General features: G+C 46.9%; 2 protein-coding genes; one reads left to right on the plus strand and one right to left on the minus strand.

Annotated features, from left to right (window-relative positions):
* Nucleotides 1–4743: 4743 nt before the first annotated feature.
* Nucleotides 4744–6391, plus strand: GSTUM_00000859001 (uncharacterized protein; the record flags this gene model as incomplete). Its single annotated transcript, XM_002838134.1, has 7 exons — nucleotides 4744–4769; nucleotides 4885–4970; nucleotides 5025–5074; nucleotides 5144–5471; nucleotides 5532–5703; nucleotides 5825–6197; nucleotides 6272–6391. 7 exons carry the CDS (start codon nucleotides 4744–4746, stop codon nucleotides 6389–6391), a joined length of 1155 nt encoding a protein of 384 aa, XP_002838180.1.
* Nucleotides 6392–7692: 1301 nt separating this feature from the next.
* On the minus strand, nucleotides 7693–11314 carry GSTUM_00000861001 (uncharacterized protein). XM_002838135.2 has 5 exons: nucleotides 11281–11314; nucleotides 10281–11222; nucleotides 9361–10112; nucleotides 8567–9296; nucleotides 7693–8512 (listed from the first exon to the last, which is right to left on the minus strand). Exons 2-5 carry the CDS (start codon nucleotides 10606–10608, stop codon nucleotides 7842–7844), a joined length of 2481 nt encoding a protein of 826 aa, XP_002838181.1. The 5' UTR covers nucleotides 10609–11222; nucleotides 11281–11314; the 3' UTR covers nucleotides 7693–7841.
* Between the last annotated feature and the right edge of the window lie 10732 nt (nucleotides 11315–22046).

Here is a 22046-nt window from a genome sequence, read left to right on the forward strand (position 1 = left end):
TACCAAGGTCTTGAAGAACTCGAACAAGCAGCAGCCTACGTGGATGCAATATCCTATTTACACCCCCCACAGTCAGCCCCGCCATCTTCTCCTCCAATAATCGATTCACGACCACTATATCGTGGACCGTTACGAGTATACAACAATGAAACCATTGTCTCGGTCATACCCCCTACTATTCCCGAGCATTGCCGACAACTTTATGAAATCTTTGAGGAGCAGGATGCCCCTATCGAACCAACAAGAGGATACCTGATTGAGGATGAACGAGATGTTAGATCAACCACAGAAGAATTAACCTCCTCTTTCCGAAGCCAATTGATAGCAGGATATCGCCATGATCCGATTTACTTCAAAGCCATGCATAGCTCCGGGCATGGAGACCTCCCCCCCTACAACATATCCAATAGAATGGTCCATACAAGCACCCATTATGGTCAATATTGCCTATACGTCCCAAAAGGCCATATGTTCAATGGAATGACTATAAGAGAATATGTCATCTGCGAGATTCACAACAAAGGACACCACAGTGCGGACCGCAACCTTCAATATGTCTCAGAATATGTTTACTGGCCTGAAATGCGCAACGATCTCAGCGATTTCGTCAAACAATGTGAACTCTCCCAGGCAAATAAAGAGCAAACGCAACTACCTGAAGGGAAAGCACAGACTCTCCAACTACCATGTGAAATATTCGAATCCTATGCCATCGACTTCGCAGGACCATTCAATAAATCCGCTGGATATGACACCATCTTGGTAGCTGTGGATCGATTTTCTGGATATACATGGCTCATACCAATGAAGGTTACTGATTCCTCTAAAGACACCTGGAATAACCTCCAAAGACACCTATTTACCCCCCATGGGTACCCCTTATCTATTGTCAGTGATGCTGATCCCCGGTTCACCACCAGATTCTGGAAGCAAACCTTGACCTCCTTCGGAATCAACCACATTATGGCTGCCCCTGGACACCATGAGACTAATGGTCAAGCAGAACGAAAAATCCCCGAAGTTAAGACAGGAATCAGGAATATGATCAATGAATGACAAACCAACTAGGAACCAGCCGTTGTTGAGCTCGCTGTATAGATCAATGCTGGATTTTCGGATACTTTGGGAATGTCACCATACAAGGCAGTCTTTGGCCGCCAATACCCCCTCCTACCAACAACACTATTTGAGAACTCCTCAGTTCCTGCCTCCGACGATCATCTAAACCGCCATCAAGCAATTCGGAATGATGCCTTCCAAGCTGTTAAAGCTCCCCGATTCCGAAGCACCGCTATTGCTCAGAAGCGACAATGCAAACATGTCCCTATTCTACCAGGTGATATGCTCATGGTACATCGAAACATGTTCATAACCAATGTTGGACGCAGCAAGAAACTGCAACCCCGATGGCGAGGACCTTTTAAAGTCATATCCTTTGACGAGCATACAGAGAACTACACTGTTCAGATGGATGGACACATGTATCATCGCAATACTGCAGTTTTCCACGCCTCTGCTGTCAAACGATTCCACCGAAATGACGACTCCAAGTTCCCTGGAAGAACCCACTCTCGAACTGCCCCTATCATCATTGAAAAGAAAGATGAATGGGAAGTTGAAGAAATCTGAGACCACCGCCTTTGGCATGGAAATGATCAGTTCCTAGTCTAATGGAAAGGATATCCGACGAGGGAGAACAGCTGGGAACCACTAGAAGGACTAGAGCACGCCATGGAAATGGTAAATGAATGGTGGAAAAATAACATGCCAAACGAATTCCTCCCCCCAACAATCAATTATATCACCATCTGCTGGACACCTACAATGCCAAAAGCTGAGCGATAGCATGCAGAACTCGAAGCTAGAGATGGATTTTGGGCACCATACTTTGAGTCGGAATTCGAAAGCAGCGATGAGGTGAATCAAGCTATGGAGCAGCCTCTCAACAACTTTATCTAGTCACCAATCACCATCCGAATACCATAACGATGTCAAACTATGTGGAGCTCAATGTGAGGCTGCGATAACAGATTGTTGGACTGTTGTTGAACCGCATTGTTATCCAACTTGAAGACTACTTCAAAATCCTCTGGATAGATTACTGTCCTGATTGCGATCACGCTTGGGTTGATGTACAATGCGAATCTAGTATTCGTGACTACTGTGATTTACATTTCTTTGAGTCTAAGTGTTTTCTTAAGATTTCCTCTTGTCCCTGGTGTGATACTTATGATGAAGAGTTTCTCGGAATCCACTTTGGATGATTATTAGTTTTTATTTGTTTAAACAGTTGTTTCGTTTTGGGGAATGTAACCAGTACGGGTACTCAGTTATTGGTTTTGTTTTATGTTTTGTTTTAAGTATCGCTTTGATACTTGGTTTGTTTTAAGTATCGTTTGATACTTGGTTTTGTTTTATGTTTTGTTTTAAGTATCACTTTGATACTTGGTTTGTTTTAAGTATGGTTTGATATTTGGTTTTGTTTTATGTTTTGTTTTAAGTATCGCTTTGATACTTGGTTTGTTTTAAGTATCGTTTGATACTTGGTTTTGTTTTATGTTTTGTTTTAAGTATTGCTTTGATACTTATGGAGTTTTACCAAAGAGTATCAATTGATACCTTTGATTAGTTTCGTTCATGCTAGACATGAACAGATTTGTGTATTTAAAGACCCCCTGTTTCTATGATAGAAAAGGCAGACTTCGACAGACAGTATTTCAATATACTTGGTTGAACGGTTACTTCTTTGTTCCCCAGTACACCCTCGAAGCCTCCTTTAGTTCTCAGCTCTCGCCTCCTCTCTAGTAGAGCAGGCCACCTGCCAACTATCATATCTATTACCGATAATGTGATTAGCACCCTGCGAACACGTTACATCCTTTAATGTGGTTTCTACTAGATGTTCTCTCTCCCTTCCAGTCAGAGCTTCGTTTGTACCCTTCAATCAGGTTGGCAATGCGGAGAGGTTTTCAGGTGCGCAGAGGTCTGTTATCCTATTTTCGCTTGCTCGCTGTTTTGCTGTTTTAATATTATTTGAACAGGTATTCTCTAAAACACTGGTTCTTTCCGAGATCTGCCTCATCGTCATCTTCTGAGGCCCGTCCAATGTGGCGTAACCCATGATTTGACCTCTCTTGCTCAGGGAAGGTGTCCCTCTTGGAGTTGACATTTTGGAGATTTGATTTCAAGAAGTCACAGGTTTGCTCCACTCTGAATTACAGTGAACATTATTTGTACTTTTGTACTGATTTATATCAGGTTTTATAACTTGTCCACTTCTGATTAGTTACCCATGAAATGCCTCCTAACATACACTAATGCAAGTCCTAATGCAAGCCCTAATGCAAGCCCAGTCATGTTCACAAACGTTATGACATTACGAATAAAGCTATGAGGGACAGAAAGAAACAAATCAAAAGTATTGAAGTACAAAATGGAATTGTACCGGCAGAGCTTTTAACTCCTATTTCTGATCTTGAAAAGAATCCCACCCATGAGGATCTTGAGTCACTTCAACCACCCTCTGACCTTTTACAAGTTTCATTGCTACTTGAACCTGATTCTTCTGAACTTGTGGGAGTTATTGATCCTCAATTACTTGCTGATATAGATAAAATTAGAGAGTTGTAGACATATACGAGAACCTAGGCTATTGGAGGAAGCACTATCATACAGAATATGGAGAGTGATTGTGAGGACTTGGCTTGTGAATCTGATTCTGATTCTTCATGTATATCGTATGATTCTATTACTCAGAATGCTGATTTTGTAGCTTGAGATTGAAGCAATATAACCTTTGCAGACATGGGGATATGTGGTTAATAACTTGTATTATATAAGCATATCTACAAAAAAAAAAAGTGTCGCGTCACACTTGCTTTTCCCGCCAATGAGCAACGGAAATAGAAGGGGAACCGGCTATTAGGTTCGGTTAGCTTATATTTCGCCTGAGTTGTGGCGATTGGGACCAAGTGGCTGATGCGGACCAGTTGGTGGTGGAGAAACCCTAACCCTCCTCTAGCACACATAACTTGCCGTAGAATTCCAAATACAGTATCGTAATTGAAACCTGTGCCATAAATGTCATGTAGTCGGGAATTCCCTACTGTGGAAAACGGCGAGAAGCACGGCAAAAGAAGGAGCTGCCCCACCGCCCTTCTGAAACAAACAAACAAAAGACACCAGAAATTACCGGAGGAGGCAACTCCTACCACATATCGCACGGTTCAATTATTTGGGATTATACGGCACTTATGGATGTTGGAGACGAGTGAGCCGTAGTGATTGGAAACTTCTTAAATTTTTCTGTTCAGGAGATTAGGTTTAAGGATCTTTCGGGACATCTCTCTAATACATGTAAGGATCTGGAATGATATTGGAGGCTCTGCCGTTTAGCAGGGACCAATCCGTCCCTCTCGTTGGTGATACCCTTAGGATCGGTAGGTGATCTCTCCCGGCGGCAGCCAGTAATGACCGGTAAGAGTTGAGATATCCCCGTAAAGCATTACCGAGCAAGTAGGTTGGTATGATAGGTAGAAAGGAGCTCTGGGGCTAGAGCTGGATATGGGGGGCTTTTCTAGAAGGGGCTCAATCCGCGTTATAAACAGCTCGAGGCCCCTGGTGGTTTTTCGATCTGTACACTAGGAATCCCATTCTATCGGTAATAACCACCTAACTATTAAGAACAATACCGTTGGGACTTTCCCGGAGCCAGAAGTACCGTACCACGGTCCTCGCGGGGTAATGTCTCCAGCACGTGTTAGCTACCTGTACCCTCTAGTCATGGGCGCGCGGGAGATCGTCGCATTTTCGGTCATACTGGTAATTCAAACTTCTATCGTACCTTACGCCCAACGAAGCAAAGCTAAGAATTGCAGGGCGCAGTGTTTGTATTGGGAAGGGCTTTTTACAACGTTCTCCTCCATCCGCTATCCAAGATCCCAGGGCCCAAACTCTGCTCAGCAACCGATGTTAGTTCTTATCACCCTCCTCACTTGGGATCCGTCAATCATCCCTCAAAATAGTTCATAGTAGCCTACCATTTCCTCAGCGGCCGATACCCCTTCTACATCAAGTCCCTCCACGACAGATACGGGACGGTGGTCCGCATCGGGCCCAACCATCTCTCATTCTCCTCCGCTAGCTCTTGGCGCGACATTATGGCCACTCATATAGCCGAAAGCGTTTTCCAAAATCCCATTTCTACGCGTTCGGGACGCGGCACTTGATCTGTGAACGGGATCCGCAGAAGCACTCTGAGATGAAACTGAAGCTTTCGCACGGGTTTTCGGCGAAGGCTTTGCTGGAGCAGGAGGATATTGTTCAGGGTTATGTGGATAAGTTGATCGGGCAGATTAACGTGTACGCGACGGGACCGCAGGGGGATGAAATGGTGAAGTGGTATAATTTCTTCACATTTGATTTGATCGGGGATCTGGCTTTCGGGCAGTCGTTTGGGAGTTTGAATGATGGTGCGTTCTGCCCTTCGGTATTTCCATAAATGTTTGCTGAGGGATACTAATTTGGTGTAGCAAAACCACACTTTTGGGTTAGTTTGCTTCTCGGGAATGTTAGGGAAATTGCCTGGTGGAGTGTTTCTCGGTGGTTCCCTCTGTTCGAAAATTTGGGTGTCTGGAACCCGCCGAAGAGTGCCATGGAGATGAGGATCAAGCATAGCGAATACAGCCGGAAGATGATCATTCAGTAAGTACCCCCCTAAAGGCAGAAATGGCCCAAAACCAGCTAACTTATAATCAAAGACGAACGGATACGAAGACCACTCGCAGGGATTTACTTTCCGGACAGTTTGGTCCCAATGGTCCAGGCATGACTGTCCCCGAATTATCTGGCCAGGCCAGCACAATCATGTACCATCACTACCCATTAGCATTCTGCTAAGGTGCGTTACCCTAGCTAACCTGCCACCCCAACGGCACTGCCGGTTCCGAAACCACGGCAACCTTCCTCTCGGGCACAACCTACCACCTCCTAAAAAACCCCCGCGTATACAACCTCCTCGTTGGAGAAATCCGCTCAGCATACAAGACATATGGGGAATCACGGACACCAACGCAGCGAAACTAAAGTACCTTTCTGCCATCATCGACGAGGGATTACGCATATACCCACCCGTTGCGATCGGAACGTACCGCGAGAGCCCCGGGGAAACGGTCGATGAGATATATATCCCCAAAGGAGTACGATTTGCCACTTCCTCCCCCTCAGCCTCAAGTTTATCCCATGCACTATACTAAAAAATTGAGCAAAGAAGGTCGAACTATCAGCAAGCCCCTGGTCCACCTGCCGCTCCACAGAGAACTTCCACGACCCAGAGGAATTCAAGCCAGAACGATGGCTGGATCCTGACTGTATGGATAAGCACGCTAGCTAGCCATTCTCGCTGGGTAGTCGGGCCTGTATTGGCAGGAAGTGCGTTCCCTCTCCCCCGCTCACTCCGGCTAATCTAACCATTCTGGCGCAGCCTCGCACTGAAAGAAATTCGCCTAGTACTATCAAAGATGTTCTGGGTGTACGACAGGAGCTGGTGAATAAGGACGTGGACCTCAACCGGGATAGTACCAGCTTTGTGCTCTGGGATAAACCAGACCTGTGGGTGAGGTTCACCCGGAGGCGGGAAGTCCAGGTTCTGTTGAGAATTACTCCTCTGGGTTGATATATCGTGAGAGAAGTGCTTAGGCTTCTTACTCACTATTGCGCATGCTGGGTTGTACTGGGTGGTACGTGGAAGTGTGTATTCCGTATCATTAGTTGTGTGACTGCGTTTGGGTATAACTATATACCATTCTTGTTTCGCTTAGCTAGCTGTAGAACTTAATCAATAATCTTCCGCCGCACAACAAAACCGTCCAATTCATAACAGGTTCCAGTTCTGGATCACGAGTGACAATTTGTGACCATCATTTCCTTTCCTTTTCTCCTGCTCTGGACTTTTCTCTTCTTTTCTCTTCTTTTCTCTTCTTTCTCCTATCCAGATAACCGAGCACCTCCTGCATCAACCAGATTTAGAATCCACAAGTTATCATTGCTTCTTCTCCATTTCCACAGTTATATTTCGCTCTGTACTGTACAATAGTTTATGCACAATATCATAGTCAAGTCTAATCGGCATCGTTCCGCACTTCGGCGAATCCGTTTAAAGCGACCAGCAAGCAACCCTTTCCCCGAGTGATATTCTGTGCCCCTCAGGGATTCGCACCCCCCCCCCCCGCGCTGGCTATGGACGGGATATCGACATTGAACGGGTGAATCCTGGCATGGATAGTGGGTATGTAGTGAGGCTGTTTGCTATCGCGCGATGACCCCCCTGGATTCTGTCTGAGATTGCTGCTATCATACAGACCGCACACTACCATCTCCCTCCACTGTGGGATAATAGAGGTGATATTAGTTAATAAAGAGCTGCACTGTCTGGTCTGCATCTATGTACATGATGTGAACCCGCTGGCTCACCTGACGCGTAATCAACTATTGTACAAGTTTTTATTCCTTTGCGAGGCCGTACTGTGGCCTTAGAGAGGCGGGATTACGGTAGGCTGCCTTGCGTTCTCGTCCACTTTTTATGTAATATTTGCCAGTCCATCCTCGAATATCGCCGTTAACCTTTTTTTTCTTTTTCTTTTCAAAAGGAAAACACGAGGAATCTTTTTGCCTTGTGAAAAATAAATAAGAGTATGATGTGGTATAAACGGGAATCAATTTGTCTTTCCCTGTTGTCTGAAAAAAGCAAAGACCAACTAGCCAATCGGACGCACAAGGAAAGAGAAGAAAAAAACCAATTCCTTAGCAGAAGGAAAAGGGAGGAGAAAAAAATTTAACAAAATTTACCGACTCTCAATCGAGGCGATAGCACTCCTCAGCGCCCCATCAATATCAACGTGGAAAAACGGCCTATTAATCCCGCCAACCACGACGGGAACCCTCCGTTTACCAGCACCAGTTGGGGTTCCGATCCTTCCAACTCCTTCCTCCACATCCTTGGAGGAGCGGCTCCCATTTAGTGGTCTCCCGCCCTCTACATCAAAGCCTTCCTTCTCCACGTGGTTCCCATCAAGAACAACCGTCTCCTCAACGCTCGCGACCGAGAACACGGGAGCCCACCCGGCCTTCCTTTTGTTGTTGTTCTCCCCCTCTATATCGCTGGGGAATCCGAATCCGGCTGCGGTTAGGGCGCGCTTCGTCCAGCGGGACCCGATGGAGGCGAAGTGCCATTCCACCGTGTCGGGGGCCGCGTATCGGTCTAATTGTGTGCGCACGTCGATGAGGTTCTGCACCGAGGTGATGTCTACGTTGTTCACCGAGGCGAAGTCTAGAATTACCGCGCGAAGTGTGGGCAACCTCTCTGTGGAGGCTGTATTAGAAGACTTGGGTGGGGGGTCGTTCCATGCTCGGTCTCCCACGTCGGTGGTTATGGTGGAGACGGTTGGCCTGGTGGTGGCGAAGATGTGCTGCACAAGGTTTTCGGTGTAGTGGGAGGCGTTGGCGTAGAGGAAGCCTGGATGTTGTTAGTTGGGGATTATAGGAGGGAGGAGGAAGTGAAGGGGGTTACCTTCGGAGAAGCGGTAGATGAAGATTCCTGGATATGGGCTTACGACTTTTAAGCTTGGGTTTGAGCCGTCTGCTTGATCCAATGGTAGGTAAACATTCCTGGAACCATTGTTCTCATGACTGCGCCCCAGAGCCTTCTTCGACACACTGATCTCTACCAACCCTGCCGGGGCAGTATACGGCGCGACATCACTCCCTCGGTCACTGCGGTCATCCGCACTATATAGACTACCACCTGCGACCGAGCGCACCTCGACCTTGCCTAGTAGATGCCCTCTCGCCTTCGCAATCCTGAATAGCATGACACCGGCGGACAGTGCAACAGTAACGTAAATTCCATTCTCAATATTCGTGAATATTGTTACGATGACACCCGCGAAGAAGACGATCACTTCTAGCGGGGAGATGCACCAGAATTTGTACACAGTGTTGGGAGGAGTGATCAGATCGCCGACGGCGTGGATGATAACGGCGGAGAGACTGGCACTGGGGATGAAATAGAACACAGAGGTCAAGAGGTAAATAGCCATCAGGACGACGACGCCAGTGATTACTCCAGCGAAGGGTGTGCGCACGCCGGCTTTCGACTTGATAGCTGTGCGGGAGAATGATCCAGTGGCCGGGTATCCACCAAAGAATGGGCCGAAGATATTGGTGATTCCGATCGCAATGAGTTCCTGAGATGGGTTAATCTGGTAGTTGTTTATCCTACCAAACGACTTCGAGATCGCCTGTTATTATTCCTTGTTAGCGGGTGATTTAGCAGCTAGTGATTGAGGGTGGAGCGGAACATACAATATGCTCGATCAACAGCACAACAACCGTCGCCGGCAAATCCCCCACGAAAACGTTGAAGATGTCAGAGTTCACCTTTGGAACACCCATGTGCTTGAACCCACTCGGGACGGTTGAGAGGATCTTGAAGAGTGGTTTCTTGCGACGGTTCCGATTCACTAGCCAAGAAATCAAAGTATACAACAGGATCGTGAACGCGGTTCTCAAGGTGGACAGGAAAAACCAAGTCTTCTTATGATTAGGGTACCTCTTCGGCAAGAAGGTGCTAGTGATCCAACGAATAAGGTACAATAGGAACAAGGCGGTCAATCCCATTGCTGCATCTATCTTCGTTTCCCCAAGGTGCTTTAGGATATTGATAAAGACCTTATACGTAGCCGCACGAGTGTTGAAGCTGGAGATACCGAGCATAGTTGGGACCTGGCCCGTTGCTATACTAATGGCAGAGCCTGTCATGAATGCGGCGATTGCTGTGAGGGGGATGTACTCTACCACGAAGCCCAGACGGAGAAGACCCATTGCCGTCACGATCGAACCTGCAACGAGGGCTAGGGAGGAGGCAATATCGTACTTTGCGTAGGGGAAACCTTTTGGGGCTTGTGAGACGATGTTGCCTACTAGCGTAGACATTACAGCTACGGGACCGATTGTGATATCTTTTGAGGTTGCGAAGAACCAGTAGATCATGACTCCGACGAATGAGGAATAGAGACCGAATTCAACGGGGAGGAGTGCGAGCTTGGCATATGCCACTATAATGCAATTACGAAATAGTGCATTAGCTTCGATTCACCAATTCATTCCAACAAAGTGATGGGGGTACAGTATGTAACCGCTCCAAACCACCCACAAATGAAGGATGGAAAAAGAGGAGACGAAAAACAAAACATTCGGGAAAATTGGAAGAATGGGAAACTTACTCCCTTGAGGAATGACGACACATCCCACCGTAATCCCCGCCACCAGATCTCCATACAACCATTTTAGATTATATCTCCCGATCCACGAAACAAACGGCACAAGGCTAAGGAGGTAGGAGACAAAGCTGGGCACCGATGGTTCGAATTGCTGGAAGAACTCTAGTACAGTTGGCTCTTGCTCGATATATGTTGTCCCCGGGCTGTTCCCATCTTGATCTTCTGTCGATATAGGAACTGGAGCCTCCTTGGCACGCTGGCCTGGGTTCAGGTCTATCCGCAGAAACCACGCTAAGGCGTGGCCTACCCTCGTAGATACGGGGGCCGACATTCGGGGGGGGAGGTTTACCGTGCTGTGCTGTAGGGTGAAGAGAAGAAGGGAACCGGCGGATAGACGGATGAACGGACAATTTATGAAATAGGGACCCCGGATGAAAGATGGAAGGGAGGGGGGGAAGACAGAGCGAGGTGAGAAGGAGGAGGGAGGAGGGAGAGGGAAGGGAAAGAGGAGGAAATGGAAGTGGGAACTGGGACTATATGTATAGGATCCTTTCCCAAGTTCGTAGGTGGTACGGCGCTAGCACGCCCTCCACTTCCACTTCCGGGGTAAGGATGCTATTACTATATTATAATCGGTAATTACTCGAGTACTGTATGGCAGAAAACAAAGGCCCTCCTACAACAACTACTCTATCTATCGGCCTACCAACGGAACAGTCCAGTCTACTCGATCACAGGTATCCCCTTTACCGTGCCGCCACTAAATGGAAGTCTACCGTAGAAGGGGTGTGATACCCCACGAGTACAGTAGCACAATAGTACAGTAACCCCCCTCCCTTCTTTCTTCCCCTCCTCCATGATCCCCGTTTTTGTCTCTCTCAATGCTAGTCGCAGGAAAATATCACCAATCGCAGGGAAAAAAAAGGAAGATAGAGTATAACAAACCTAATGCAGGTGAATCAGCACAATCCCCCTCAATTCGAAAGCACGAGTCACCTCACACAAAACACTCGTACAACATCTCTTTCACGGAATCCTGCATCCCTAGAGAAAAAAGAAGGAAGATAGGACAGGCATTTTGGTATGATGATATTGCACAAGTGAGAGACAATATGAACATCGCGGATGGTGGTGAACAGGGCAAGCAAGGAGGGTTAGCCCGCAAGCTTGACGTCACGAGGACCAATCAAAGGTTTCGGAGAAGGCGACATTGCGGGGCGGCATCACGCGAAATCGGACCCCTCAAATTGACGGCTGCTAGTGATCAAAAGTACGCCAGGGAAATCTACTCGTACTGAGAAGACTCCCGAGACTCGGGGGGGGGGAGAAGTAGAGGAACAATTTTACCCATCGGCCCAAGTGGCGATTCTGATCTCTACTCGAGCACTTGTAGTCCAATCGATTCCCGTTGTTATCGCGGTGGTCTGGGATTAGCGCGAACACCTGCTTCACTAGAGCAAGATTCGCAGGTATTACAGGACTACCGGTGATCATACTGTACATCGTACTCGAGTGCTCTGCTGGTACTTGCATGCCGGTCGCAGTGCTGGGAAGGGCCGGCACTACCCTATCCAATAGGCGGACATAGCTTTCTCTACCAAAAAGCAATTCCGCGAGAAAAAACAAATACCGGTACTCAAGTTCATGACGGAAATTCCGTACGGTACAAGGCAGGTTGACTAACCAATCGGGGATGTTGGGCGGTTAAAAAAAAGAAAGAAAAAAAGACATCTTGTGTACCGGTATGAGCGCAGTACTCGTACTCGAGTACTACTTGTAGTACGGTATGGAGCTCGATTATTGTGTAAACACGGATGGTGCTTTGATTAGCTCCCCGCCGTTCATTTGCTTGTTCTTACTGTCGTGCGACCGACAGATACCGTTCCTCCTCTTACCGGTAACGCAAAAGTATCCGGATGGGGGTCATGCCCAGGCACCAAACCCTCATTCAAATTTATACGTGACCTAAGGCTAGGGGCCCGTGGGTTGCCCGGATACTTTTGCATCTGGCGTGTACGGTAGCCTGCTCGAGCCACAGCCAGGTGGATAAAACAAAGAGCTATTGATGGGCGATCCATCGCCCCACAGCTTGGTGGAATGGATGAGAATTGGCGGGGGTCCATTCGTTTGTCTGTCTGGGGAGTTCGAAATGCCTCTACCGGCGCTCTAAACCTACCGCTGCTCGCGGAATGGGTTCTCTGACATCTCCACATTATCCTTCCGTATGACGCGAGATCGTTAAACTGTGTTGATATCCGGTCCGGCGGTTACCGGTGCTTTTATCGTTATTCTGTTGAGTCTATTCGTGCAGGTGTAGGTGTGGATGGTCCGGGTGCCAAGTTCAAGAGACACCCACGAGGCGAAATGAAGGGTCTGGATGGATGCAATCTAACAGTGCTCGCACCGTACCAGTATGCACCCTCTGTGCTGTGCGAGCACATGTGGATAGTGGCGAGGAAGGAGTTCACCGTGGGGTACGGCCATTTGAGCACAATAAGGTGTTTCATGGTACTACCTTGTTGGAAATTTTGGCTTACCAGAGTGGTGGAATTTCCTCCTTCTGCAGTATCATACCTATTGTCGCAGCCATGTACCGGTACTCGTGCGACTCCCCCCCCCATCTTGAGGCAGCCGTGGAGTGCATCGCGATTGAGGTTATCGTGCTAAGCGGACAAACGGCTTGCGAAAAACAAAGAGGGTAAATGTATTTGTCTATCAATCAATCCACCTCCTCCTTCCGTTTCTCCGCATTCAAGCACGCATTAGGATACTGTGCACCACCTTGACAGCAGCCTTTGCGAGCAAGAGTGGTATTATCCACGCCACCCAGATACCGTCACTGTGCTGTACGGTACAGTACAGTACCTTGCCCGCACAATACCGGTGCAGTCTCCTCTTTCCGGGTAATTTACCTGTGGACGAAAAGTTACCAGTTTCACCGGAACCGTGGGGTTGGTTGTTTGGCGAATCTGGCATAGTTTACTGTATGATACATATGATACCTTAGATCTATTGAAGTTTCCGTGTGGTCGAATATGCTGCCAGAACCAAGGACGATGGCGTGCTCGCGGGCGGAACAACCAACATGGCTCGCTTCGGTTTTTGCACAAACAGCCCCCACACCTCCCCAATCCTAATTTGACTGCAGCTGCCCCCAGCCTTGCGACAGCAGAACACATCCCAACAGCCACCACCACAGATCTGGGAGAACAATCAGTCGGGATACCTTATTATCACACGTTAATCAGGGTCAGAGTTTCAATAGATTACTCGAGTACTCGAGTACAGTACATTCCGGTTGGAATTGCTAGCGGGAAGTGTTTGTAGGGGGTAAGGGGGTATCGTGCGGCGGTGAACTAGATTGTCTGTGGAGGAGTATGGAACTTGGGACTATTATAATTATTTCCCCCAATTTTCTGCAGGGTTTCTGGCCACTCGTGCCTCATGCCGATGTCCCAGTGCCCTGGACTGGAAGGGGTCTTGGGTATCTGGGGCGATTTGAGTTTTCAAGATTACCTGTAATCGCAGTCTGGGTTCGGGGTTCTCTCTCTCGTGGGATGGAGCTACAGTACATGTGCGAAATTTGGGGTTGTACGGACCGTCGTTGCCGGTTACAGGTATGGCGCTGCGAACGAGGGGTGGGTGTTCATCAGGTTTAGTTTTTCTTACGATAATATATGCAGGATTTCTGAAGTTTCAATCGCTTCATCTTGGAGTAATAATTTGGCCGCGGAATAAGTCGTTAAGCGCGATAATGATAGTCCAGCCATTCCTCAAATCTTCAGCTCTCCCAAGCCCCATAGCGAGCTCGTCGAATTAACCCCTTACTACGATAACAATTCCAGGGACTTTCCAGCTCCAAGAACGTATATCATAACCAGCCAGATCACGCCTTACCCGTGCACGCGCCTTCTGTAAGCCCCCACTTTACCCCTCCCTCCTCGCCTAGGGGGGAACACACCTGCGTGCCTATATTAACCTATTTACCGTGTTCTGCACCTGCGGAGAGCAAGTTTAACTTAGAAGACCGATAGATACAGGTAGCGGTCAGAAGTATCCTAATAGGAGTATTGGGTTCAGACACGGACGGAATATTGGCCATAAATTCGGTTAATCCCTGTTCGGGAAATTATACTTGTCCGCTGTTCATAGAGTTCACACCAATCCCGACCCTACTTGAGCAAAAAACAACCCAAGCCCGCTATGGCACCATACCCAAATCCCGCCCGTGTACGATACCAGTATTCCTAACACACCAAAAGCCCAGCACAGCACAGTACCGTACAGTACTGGGTACTGTAGAGCCAAACGAAGTGCTTGAGTATTGCGTGATAGTAAGGCCTTCGTTCGTCTTTTGCTAATGCTTCCCTTTTTTTTTCATTACCACTACATATTTGGCCGGTTTGGATAGGGGGAGGCGTTGCGCCACAGAAAATAAGCTCTCTAGGCATTATCGCATCTGCTTTGTATTTACTCGGAGCATACGGTGTTCGTAGTGGTACTCGAGTAGAGGGAGCCTTGGGCATTGTGGGGAAGTGAGGGGTATGGGAGTTTTCTTCTTTTTTCTTTTTTTCCATGTTTGATTGCGGAGGAGGGGTTTTGTTGCAAGAAAATTGGGAGCTAGCCAGGTGGAGGGGGAATGGATGGGTGGTGTAGGGGCAGCATTGGTCTAGATCATCTGCCCAGCAATTGCCATCCTAGTACAGTGGTTATATCTACAAGTATCTGAAAATGAGACAGGTTCTTTTTTTCTTTCTTTTCCGCTGGTTGGTGATCGCGCAGCAATGGCTGTATCCTCTGGCACTTGCCAGATACAAGAATACAGAGGAGGCATTTTTTTCATGGAGGTACAATGATTGCGGTACCATGTGGGGTCACAAAACCTCACTCGCCACAACGGTACAAACGGTGTGCAAAACTTTTCCGGAACCATCAGGATTCTCGGAGCCAGTTTTTGCTGGGGAAGTGATGGTAGGTGGAGAAAAGTGGGATTGGTGTGCCATACTTTGTGGCGGTGGTAGTGGTGCTATGTTAAGCTGGATTTCTCCCTCCCTATGATACCTTCCTTCTCGGGAAGGGAATTCGAATTTCCAGCTAGTCAGGCTGTGATCTTGCCACTTGTGCGCGGTTTGACTACCCGTACGGATCTGCTATCACAGAGCAGTGCTCAATATCTGTCTGATACTCTCCAGCCGTGGCTCCCCATTTGGGGGTGGGAGATGTGTGGAGGGAGGGTGTGGTGCAAGGCTGGGTGGGCGGTGGCCAGACTTTTGGTCGCGTGCATGCTGAGTTTATTGTACGAGCAGGCGAGTATGTGTGCTCCGGGAGTCGCCGGGGCAGCGGTAGGAAGTTTGCTTTGGTGAACTGTCGCCTGGAATATGGGAACTCGGTGATCTTCTGAATATGTACAGTACGTCTTGCTTAGTGGTCGCGCACAGCACAAGAATTGGTATTCTGTCGTGGTACCCGACTTGTTCTGACATGGGAAGCCCCCTTTCTCTGGCTTGGAAACCGTGCGACTTGAGGCACGATTTGAGATTGTTGTGCAAAAAATACATGCCTTTTCACCAGCGGGTGCCTATTAATTCATCTACGGATCAATGGCTTTGCGAATCTTCATCGTGTCGACCATCTCACGGTCGCTCTTCATATGGCGAATTCCCCGATCTCTCCGACTTTGCTTCGCCAACTCATCTCGAACCTCCTATCACACGAAGGCGAACTCGGAGAAACCACTTTCGTGGGTTATTTGCCCTTCACCTTACTCCGCTTGAGTCGACTCACGCGTCGTCAGACAATCCGCAACAACTACCACCCAGAGCCCACGAACTCGATATCATATTGCATCCTTTTATATCTCATCATTTTCACCGGCCTCACACTGCGCCAATTACGAAACACCTTGCTATCACAACCAATCACTCGCATCCTCCTCCAGGTTGCCGAAAAAAGTCCAATGTGACTCCTCCATCACTATGCGATTTATGACAAGGTAGGTACAGGAACAATATTACAAACATATCAATGCAAATAAAAGATAAAAAATTCAATGCTGAGCTACCCACAAAGCAATAACCTTACTCTGCAAGAATTGTAATCAGTTCCTTGATGGAAATTTTTATATATGCCGAAACAATTAGTACAAAACGTGAAGAAATAAAAAGGCTTCATTTCACCAGCCCTCTCACGACCTACTAAGGTGTTCCTTGTTAGCAGTATAGTATGATAGTAGTTGTGGTAGGGCAGGAGGAGGTGGAGGTCCTAAAGTTGCCACGCCGGTGACGATGAATTTCGCGACCAATCCGTAGATATATGGCTTTGGAAATTAATCAAAGAAGCTTGAATGCAAGTGATACCACGTCCCCCGAAGCCTCCTCTCTCTTCCTAGGTAGAACACCACAATAATACCATAAGAATAAATGTTTGAGGAGGGGAGGGCAAAAAAGTGTGCGGGTGAAAACCACGCGAGCGATTTGAAGGATTGAAGTGGGATATATATATGGCAGGTTTCCGCCATCATCGGGTGAGCTGCAGAAAAGCGGTTTGGGAAGGTGTAGTTTTAAGGGTACAATTACTCTGGGAGGGTGAGCTATGCCTCCACCAGTTGAGTTGATGAGCACGTAAGCAAGTAGGGCCAAGCCAGCAACATTAATCCTTGGATTATGTTCGGCCGAGATACCGTATATATATCCGTCGTGTGTATCATCTTGGCACACTGCAACAGGAAAGGTTAGCCCAGAATTTCCTTTCCCAAGTTTCACGTGATGGATATATTATATCTATCAGACCGGCAGCAACTTGTGCCAGTGCAACCACCCACTCCTGGTTTGTCTCTACAATCGATATTATCATACCCTGTTTTTTGTTTTTGGACTTTTTCAAAACAAAAAGCTAGCCTCTCTCCGACTTCCTACCGGCCATCCACGGGTATTTGGATCTTACACTAGAAAGTTTGTTTACCCGGTTCACCTCATCTCGGAAGCTTTCGACGACCGTGGTAGGGGAGGTTCGGGAGAAAGCAGAACTTATTGTAGAATCCCCTGCGCTCTCTGTTCTCATACTATTTCTAATTCGTTCACAGGCTATTGCCATGCGTGAAAGAACTGAGTAGATGATATTGGAGGAAAATTTTAACGTCTCCGGGGTATTAGGTATAGAATTGTTATAGATACCCACTGAGCTGGACTCGACGAACTGGCAAAATTGCCTGAGTTTATTGCGATTCGGGATAGGGAAATCCGAGACCGTGGCCTTGTTCTCGAGGAAGTTACCGCTTGTATCAAAAAACTGTACTATAAGGTAGCGAGGTGTGGTGATGATAATGCCATTACTGTCAAGAGTCTCGCTACACCGCCAATGTGAGGGCAGCCCTCGTCATATTCCTGACGTTGCGGGGTACTTGGGATCATGCAGTGGATTGGCAAGAGGAGGGAAAGGATGGGAGCGGATATATTTGCGAAAGTACCCATGGGGATCTAAAGTTCTTAAGGTATAAATCTGGGTGATTCACTTGCTTCTATGTTAATACTACAAAATGCCTGTTTTCTGGACATAGCACAATCCTCACTCACTCTAGCCATGTGAAAGTACCATACCCGTTCTACAGTCTCTAGTCAGAAGTGTTTGTGAAAATCCGAGACACCTTAGTCAGCATATTGAAATGAGTATGATACCGTATGACACAATACAACTAGTGCCTCCTTTTCTGTACCGGCATTACCAGAGCACTGGAACACCAAACCTTTTTACTTCTCCCTATTTTCCCACCCACCGCAACGCCATCTATTGGTGAGAGAAAATGCTTAAAATTATGAAGATGTATAGTGCCACATCTATAAGCATGTAGTGAGGAAGGAAGGTCTAAGTCAAGTGATCAGACGAGATGTATTTAACGAATAAATAATAAATACTAAATTACAAGGCCTAACACTGCCAAACATATCTATTTATAAGAATGTTTTATAACTACAGTTATTTTATCTCAGCTTGGAGGCAGCTTCCATTGAATACCTTAAGCTTAGTAGTATTTTTAGTATGATACTTGCAAGGGGCGAACCGTATTTAAAAAGGTTATGCCGCGATCTGACCATTTGATAACTCATCCAATCAGATCTCTTTTCTACCCTACCATCCACTACTGGGGGTTGACAGCCAACATCCCTAACACACTGGGCAGAGGTATCATATCCCAGCGCAACTGTCTCTGGATTGGGTGGCGGGCCACAGGTAATGGAAAAGAAGGAAAGGGGGAAGATAGAGCAAGGTGCAGACAAGAAGATTATACGAGTGATCTCACGTGATTGCAGGCTTCCTGTTAGATATGTTCCAGAAACTATCCGGAGGAGGGTAACTCTGGAGCCGGAAAGGAATCTCAAGGATTCAATTTGTGGATACACCTTCTGTTCAGGAATGAATATGGGAATATTTTATGCATGTGGGGCCAGAGTAAGGCTGGGTGTGCTCATGGATCAAGCATTGGTGAGCGATTAAAATCAGCGAGATTTGCAATAGACTGACTATGTTGTTACCCCCAAGCATGGTACCTTTGAAACATGTAGCTTAAGCCGTTGATTCATTGTTGTTTCACTTCTATACTTTTATCTTCCGCTTTCATATGTTTTACTACAATCATCAGTTGCACTTCTGTTACCAAACTACTACTGTCATGTATCATGTGGAGGAGAAGTTTTTCTAGTTGCATTTCATATTCCACATGTATTGTAGGATGAAAGCTGGATCTTTTTCCTACTTGTTTTGTTAAGCAGTTAGTCTTCGCTTATCTTCTATCTCTTGCATTTTTATCCTGTCCTTCTAGTCTCAATTCAATATTGCCTTCGTCCCGGCCATAAAAACAAAGAGGTACATTGTCAGTGCTATGCCATCTCCTCATTATCTGATGCAGGAACCCTTTGCCACCAATTTTAATTGGCGAATACACGTGAAACGGGGACGAAATACAAAGAAACGAAGCGGTGGCTGGTAAGGTAACAAAACCAAAAACTCCGATCGCCGGAAAACAGCTTCGGGGAAGTCTACATATTCTCATTCAACCCTCTCTCCGCACTCGTGCTGAACTCAACTAGCTGAGTCATAAATGCCGGAGTTTATACAAATAGTGACAAAAGAATCTTCCTATTCCCTGACGGGTCGGTAGACATATCCTCTCTCTCGGATACCAGTCATGTCACCATCAGCCTACGGGAGAGAGTAAATGTACTCGAGGTTTTGGGCGGCACCGCTCTATGTAGTGGGACTGTTCTCCGAAAAAACAAAAAACAATACCTTGTGCCGTCTGGGATATCTGATAAGTTCTCTGTCCTGTGCATACAACCCAAAATTACACTTTCATCTATTCTTGGCAGAGGTAGACATCTCGCTCGATGTGTGTGCAGATGGGGGGAGGGGGAAACCTGTATGCAAAACAGGTCAAATATTCAGTGAGCAAAAGCTATAGCGGGCGGGCCAATGACAATGGGAGCAAGCCCTAACGCTAGAGGTCTCGAGTGGTGTCTTGCCAGTATAGGGTATCATACCCATCATACAAACTCAAGTTCCCCCCCACCGCAGGGTAAAATAACCTATAGCGAAACCGATATTCGCCACCAAGCAAGTGGCAATTCCAAAAGTGGATGGACACCATAGAATAGGCGTGAGCCGGCAGTGAACTACTACCTATATATAGCCTATCCGGCCCATCGATGGATGACACTCCCAGGCTACTCAAACCTTCCCTTCATGTCTAACAATCCGACCGCTGATCATCCGAACACGTTTAAGGCTACCGGTATGGCAGAAATACCTCTTATTCGTGGAACTCACTTTGGGCATCTTCCATCTGCTTCCGGAATCCGTCATTCCTCCGCTTCCTCTTCTCGGGCAAGTCTACCATTATTCATCCTGCGTTTTATACTTATTCTAATAACATTGTTCAATTCAGAGACAGGGCTTTGCGGCCGGTAGCGGCATTGGAGGAAAGAGTGAACATGTGGGGCCTGATACCATTTTTGGAAGGATTTTAAAACTTGAACGGGTAGTAACTCATAATTCACATCTACTCGATCACAAAACTAACTAGCACTAGGATGTTGCAGGCATGAAGGCTGCTAGTACAGGCACATCCCAATCGCGGGTCCATATCTACCAACCTGAGCAGTATCTAGATCTTTGTAGTAAGCGCATGATGGGCTTTGGCGTTGGAATGGTTCTAGCTGGAATTGGGGCGGTATGGTTCGGTTCCATTTTTGCTGTCCCTGCTAATAAATGTAGGCTATATCCAAAATTTACTACGATGATGTCAATCGAAAGGATGAACTGAAGAATTGCATCCGGGATGTGTTTGGAAACATGGGGTTGAAGATGGATCAGAGCATGGAAAGGATGGAGTCAAGGATGGATCAGACCATGGAAAGGATGGATCAGACCATGGAAAGGATGGATAAGAGCATGGACAGGATGGATCAGAGGGCTGATGAGATAATTGCCATTCTGAAGGTGAAAAAAGGGTGGTGGTAGTGCTCATTTATGTCTTTTTATTTTTGTCAAGTATGATAGCACATAAATGACCTGTGAGACCATTTGGTATGCTGTTGGGGTTTCTTCAAAAGTTGTGACGGCAAACACATAGTTTGGCTGAAATGGCTACCGTAACTTTTTACATTTTTTCGCATGTGATACTATACCGCAAACACATAATCTAGCTAAAATGGCTACGGTATTTCATTCTTCGCATCTGATACTAAGCTGCTTGGCAAGTGCTCTTATAACCGGACACGTTGAACCATACTGTCACTTTTGCCAACGACTTTGATAGATTTCTGAACCTTGTGACCGCCGTATGTGCTCTAATATTTTGGGGTAAATCTTTTCCCCAGCTACTATTACCATACTGCATTCAGTGTTTTCAACCGTCCGGGGCCCCCGCAGGGTCCTGCAGGGGGGACTACCAAGAGCCATAGACGGGACGGAACGGCAAAATCCAGTCCGTTCTGGTACTAGAAACCTCAGGACGGCAGTAATTCTGTAGGACGGCGGGTGCTGCGAGGTATGATAAGAAAGATTAGCCCGGGGCATTACTGGGACTGCGGGGGACTGCGGGGGACTGCCAGGGACCCTATGGTATGGCCCAGAACTGCAATATCAATACTATTACCTCCACCTCCCTACACCCTCACCATGGGATCGCAGAAATTTATCAGCCAACGTGAGACAAGCGTCGACACGACGAAGTTATCATTAATAGAAGGAGAAAGTTGTCTCGTCACGTCCCGACAAACCAAGAACCTGTCTGAAAAATGTCAATATAGCTGTCTCTTTATACACATTCTCGCCCTTTACCTATGATACCATTTTTTTGCTTCTCTGCACTTTATCAACTTGACATCATTTCCTACGAAAACCGATAATCTGGAACGTCATTAAACTAAAGGGAATTTCAAAATTCAATATATAACAGGGATTACCGATACCAAATACATTCCTACAATTCCCAGCTATTACGCTACTGATAGTCACGGGAGTAGCCTTGGAAATCTATTGAGTAGCTCACAGATTGCAGGTTCAACACCGGCCATTGGAACCAATCGCGGTGAAAAGGAAAACAGGGGCAGCGCAAGGGCAGAAAATTGGATATATGAAAGATGCAGGAGAGTGGCGTCCTCTCCCCAAAAATGGATGGAAGTAATTCGGGCGTTGATACCCTGCGAGGAAAATATCTTTATAAAGCGCAAGGGTTATACGGTACTGTACTCCAGTACTCGTACAGTACTTGTA

The sequence above is a fragment of the Tuber melanosporum genome (genome assembly GCF_000151645.1).
Source record: "Tuber melanosporum whole genome shotgun sequence assembly, scaffold_227, strain Mel28".
Classification (NCBI taxonomy): domain Eukaryota; kingdom Fungi; phylum Ascomycota; class Pezizomycetes; order Pezizales; family Tuberaceae; genus Tuber; species Tuber melanosporum.

Coding starts and splice junctions, on each gene's coding strand:
- GSTUM_00000861001 (XM_002838135.2), bottom strand. CDS start 10,608: ATGTCGGCCCCCGTATCTACGAGGGTAGGCCACGCCTTAGCGTGGTTT. Junction 9,297..9,360: donor TGCTGTTGATCGAGCATATT/GTATGTTCCGCT, acceptor GAATAATAACAG/GCGATCTCGAAGTCGTTTGG. Junction 8,513..8,566: donor CATCTACCGCTTCTCCGAAG/GTAACCCCCTTC, acceptor AACAACATCCAG/GCTTCCTCTACGCCAACGCC.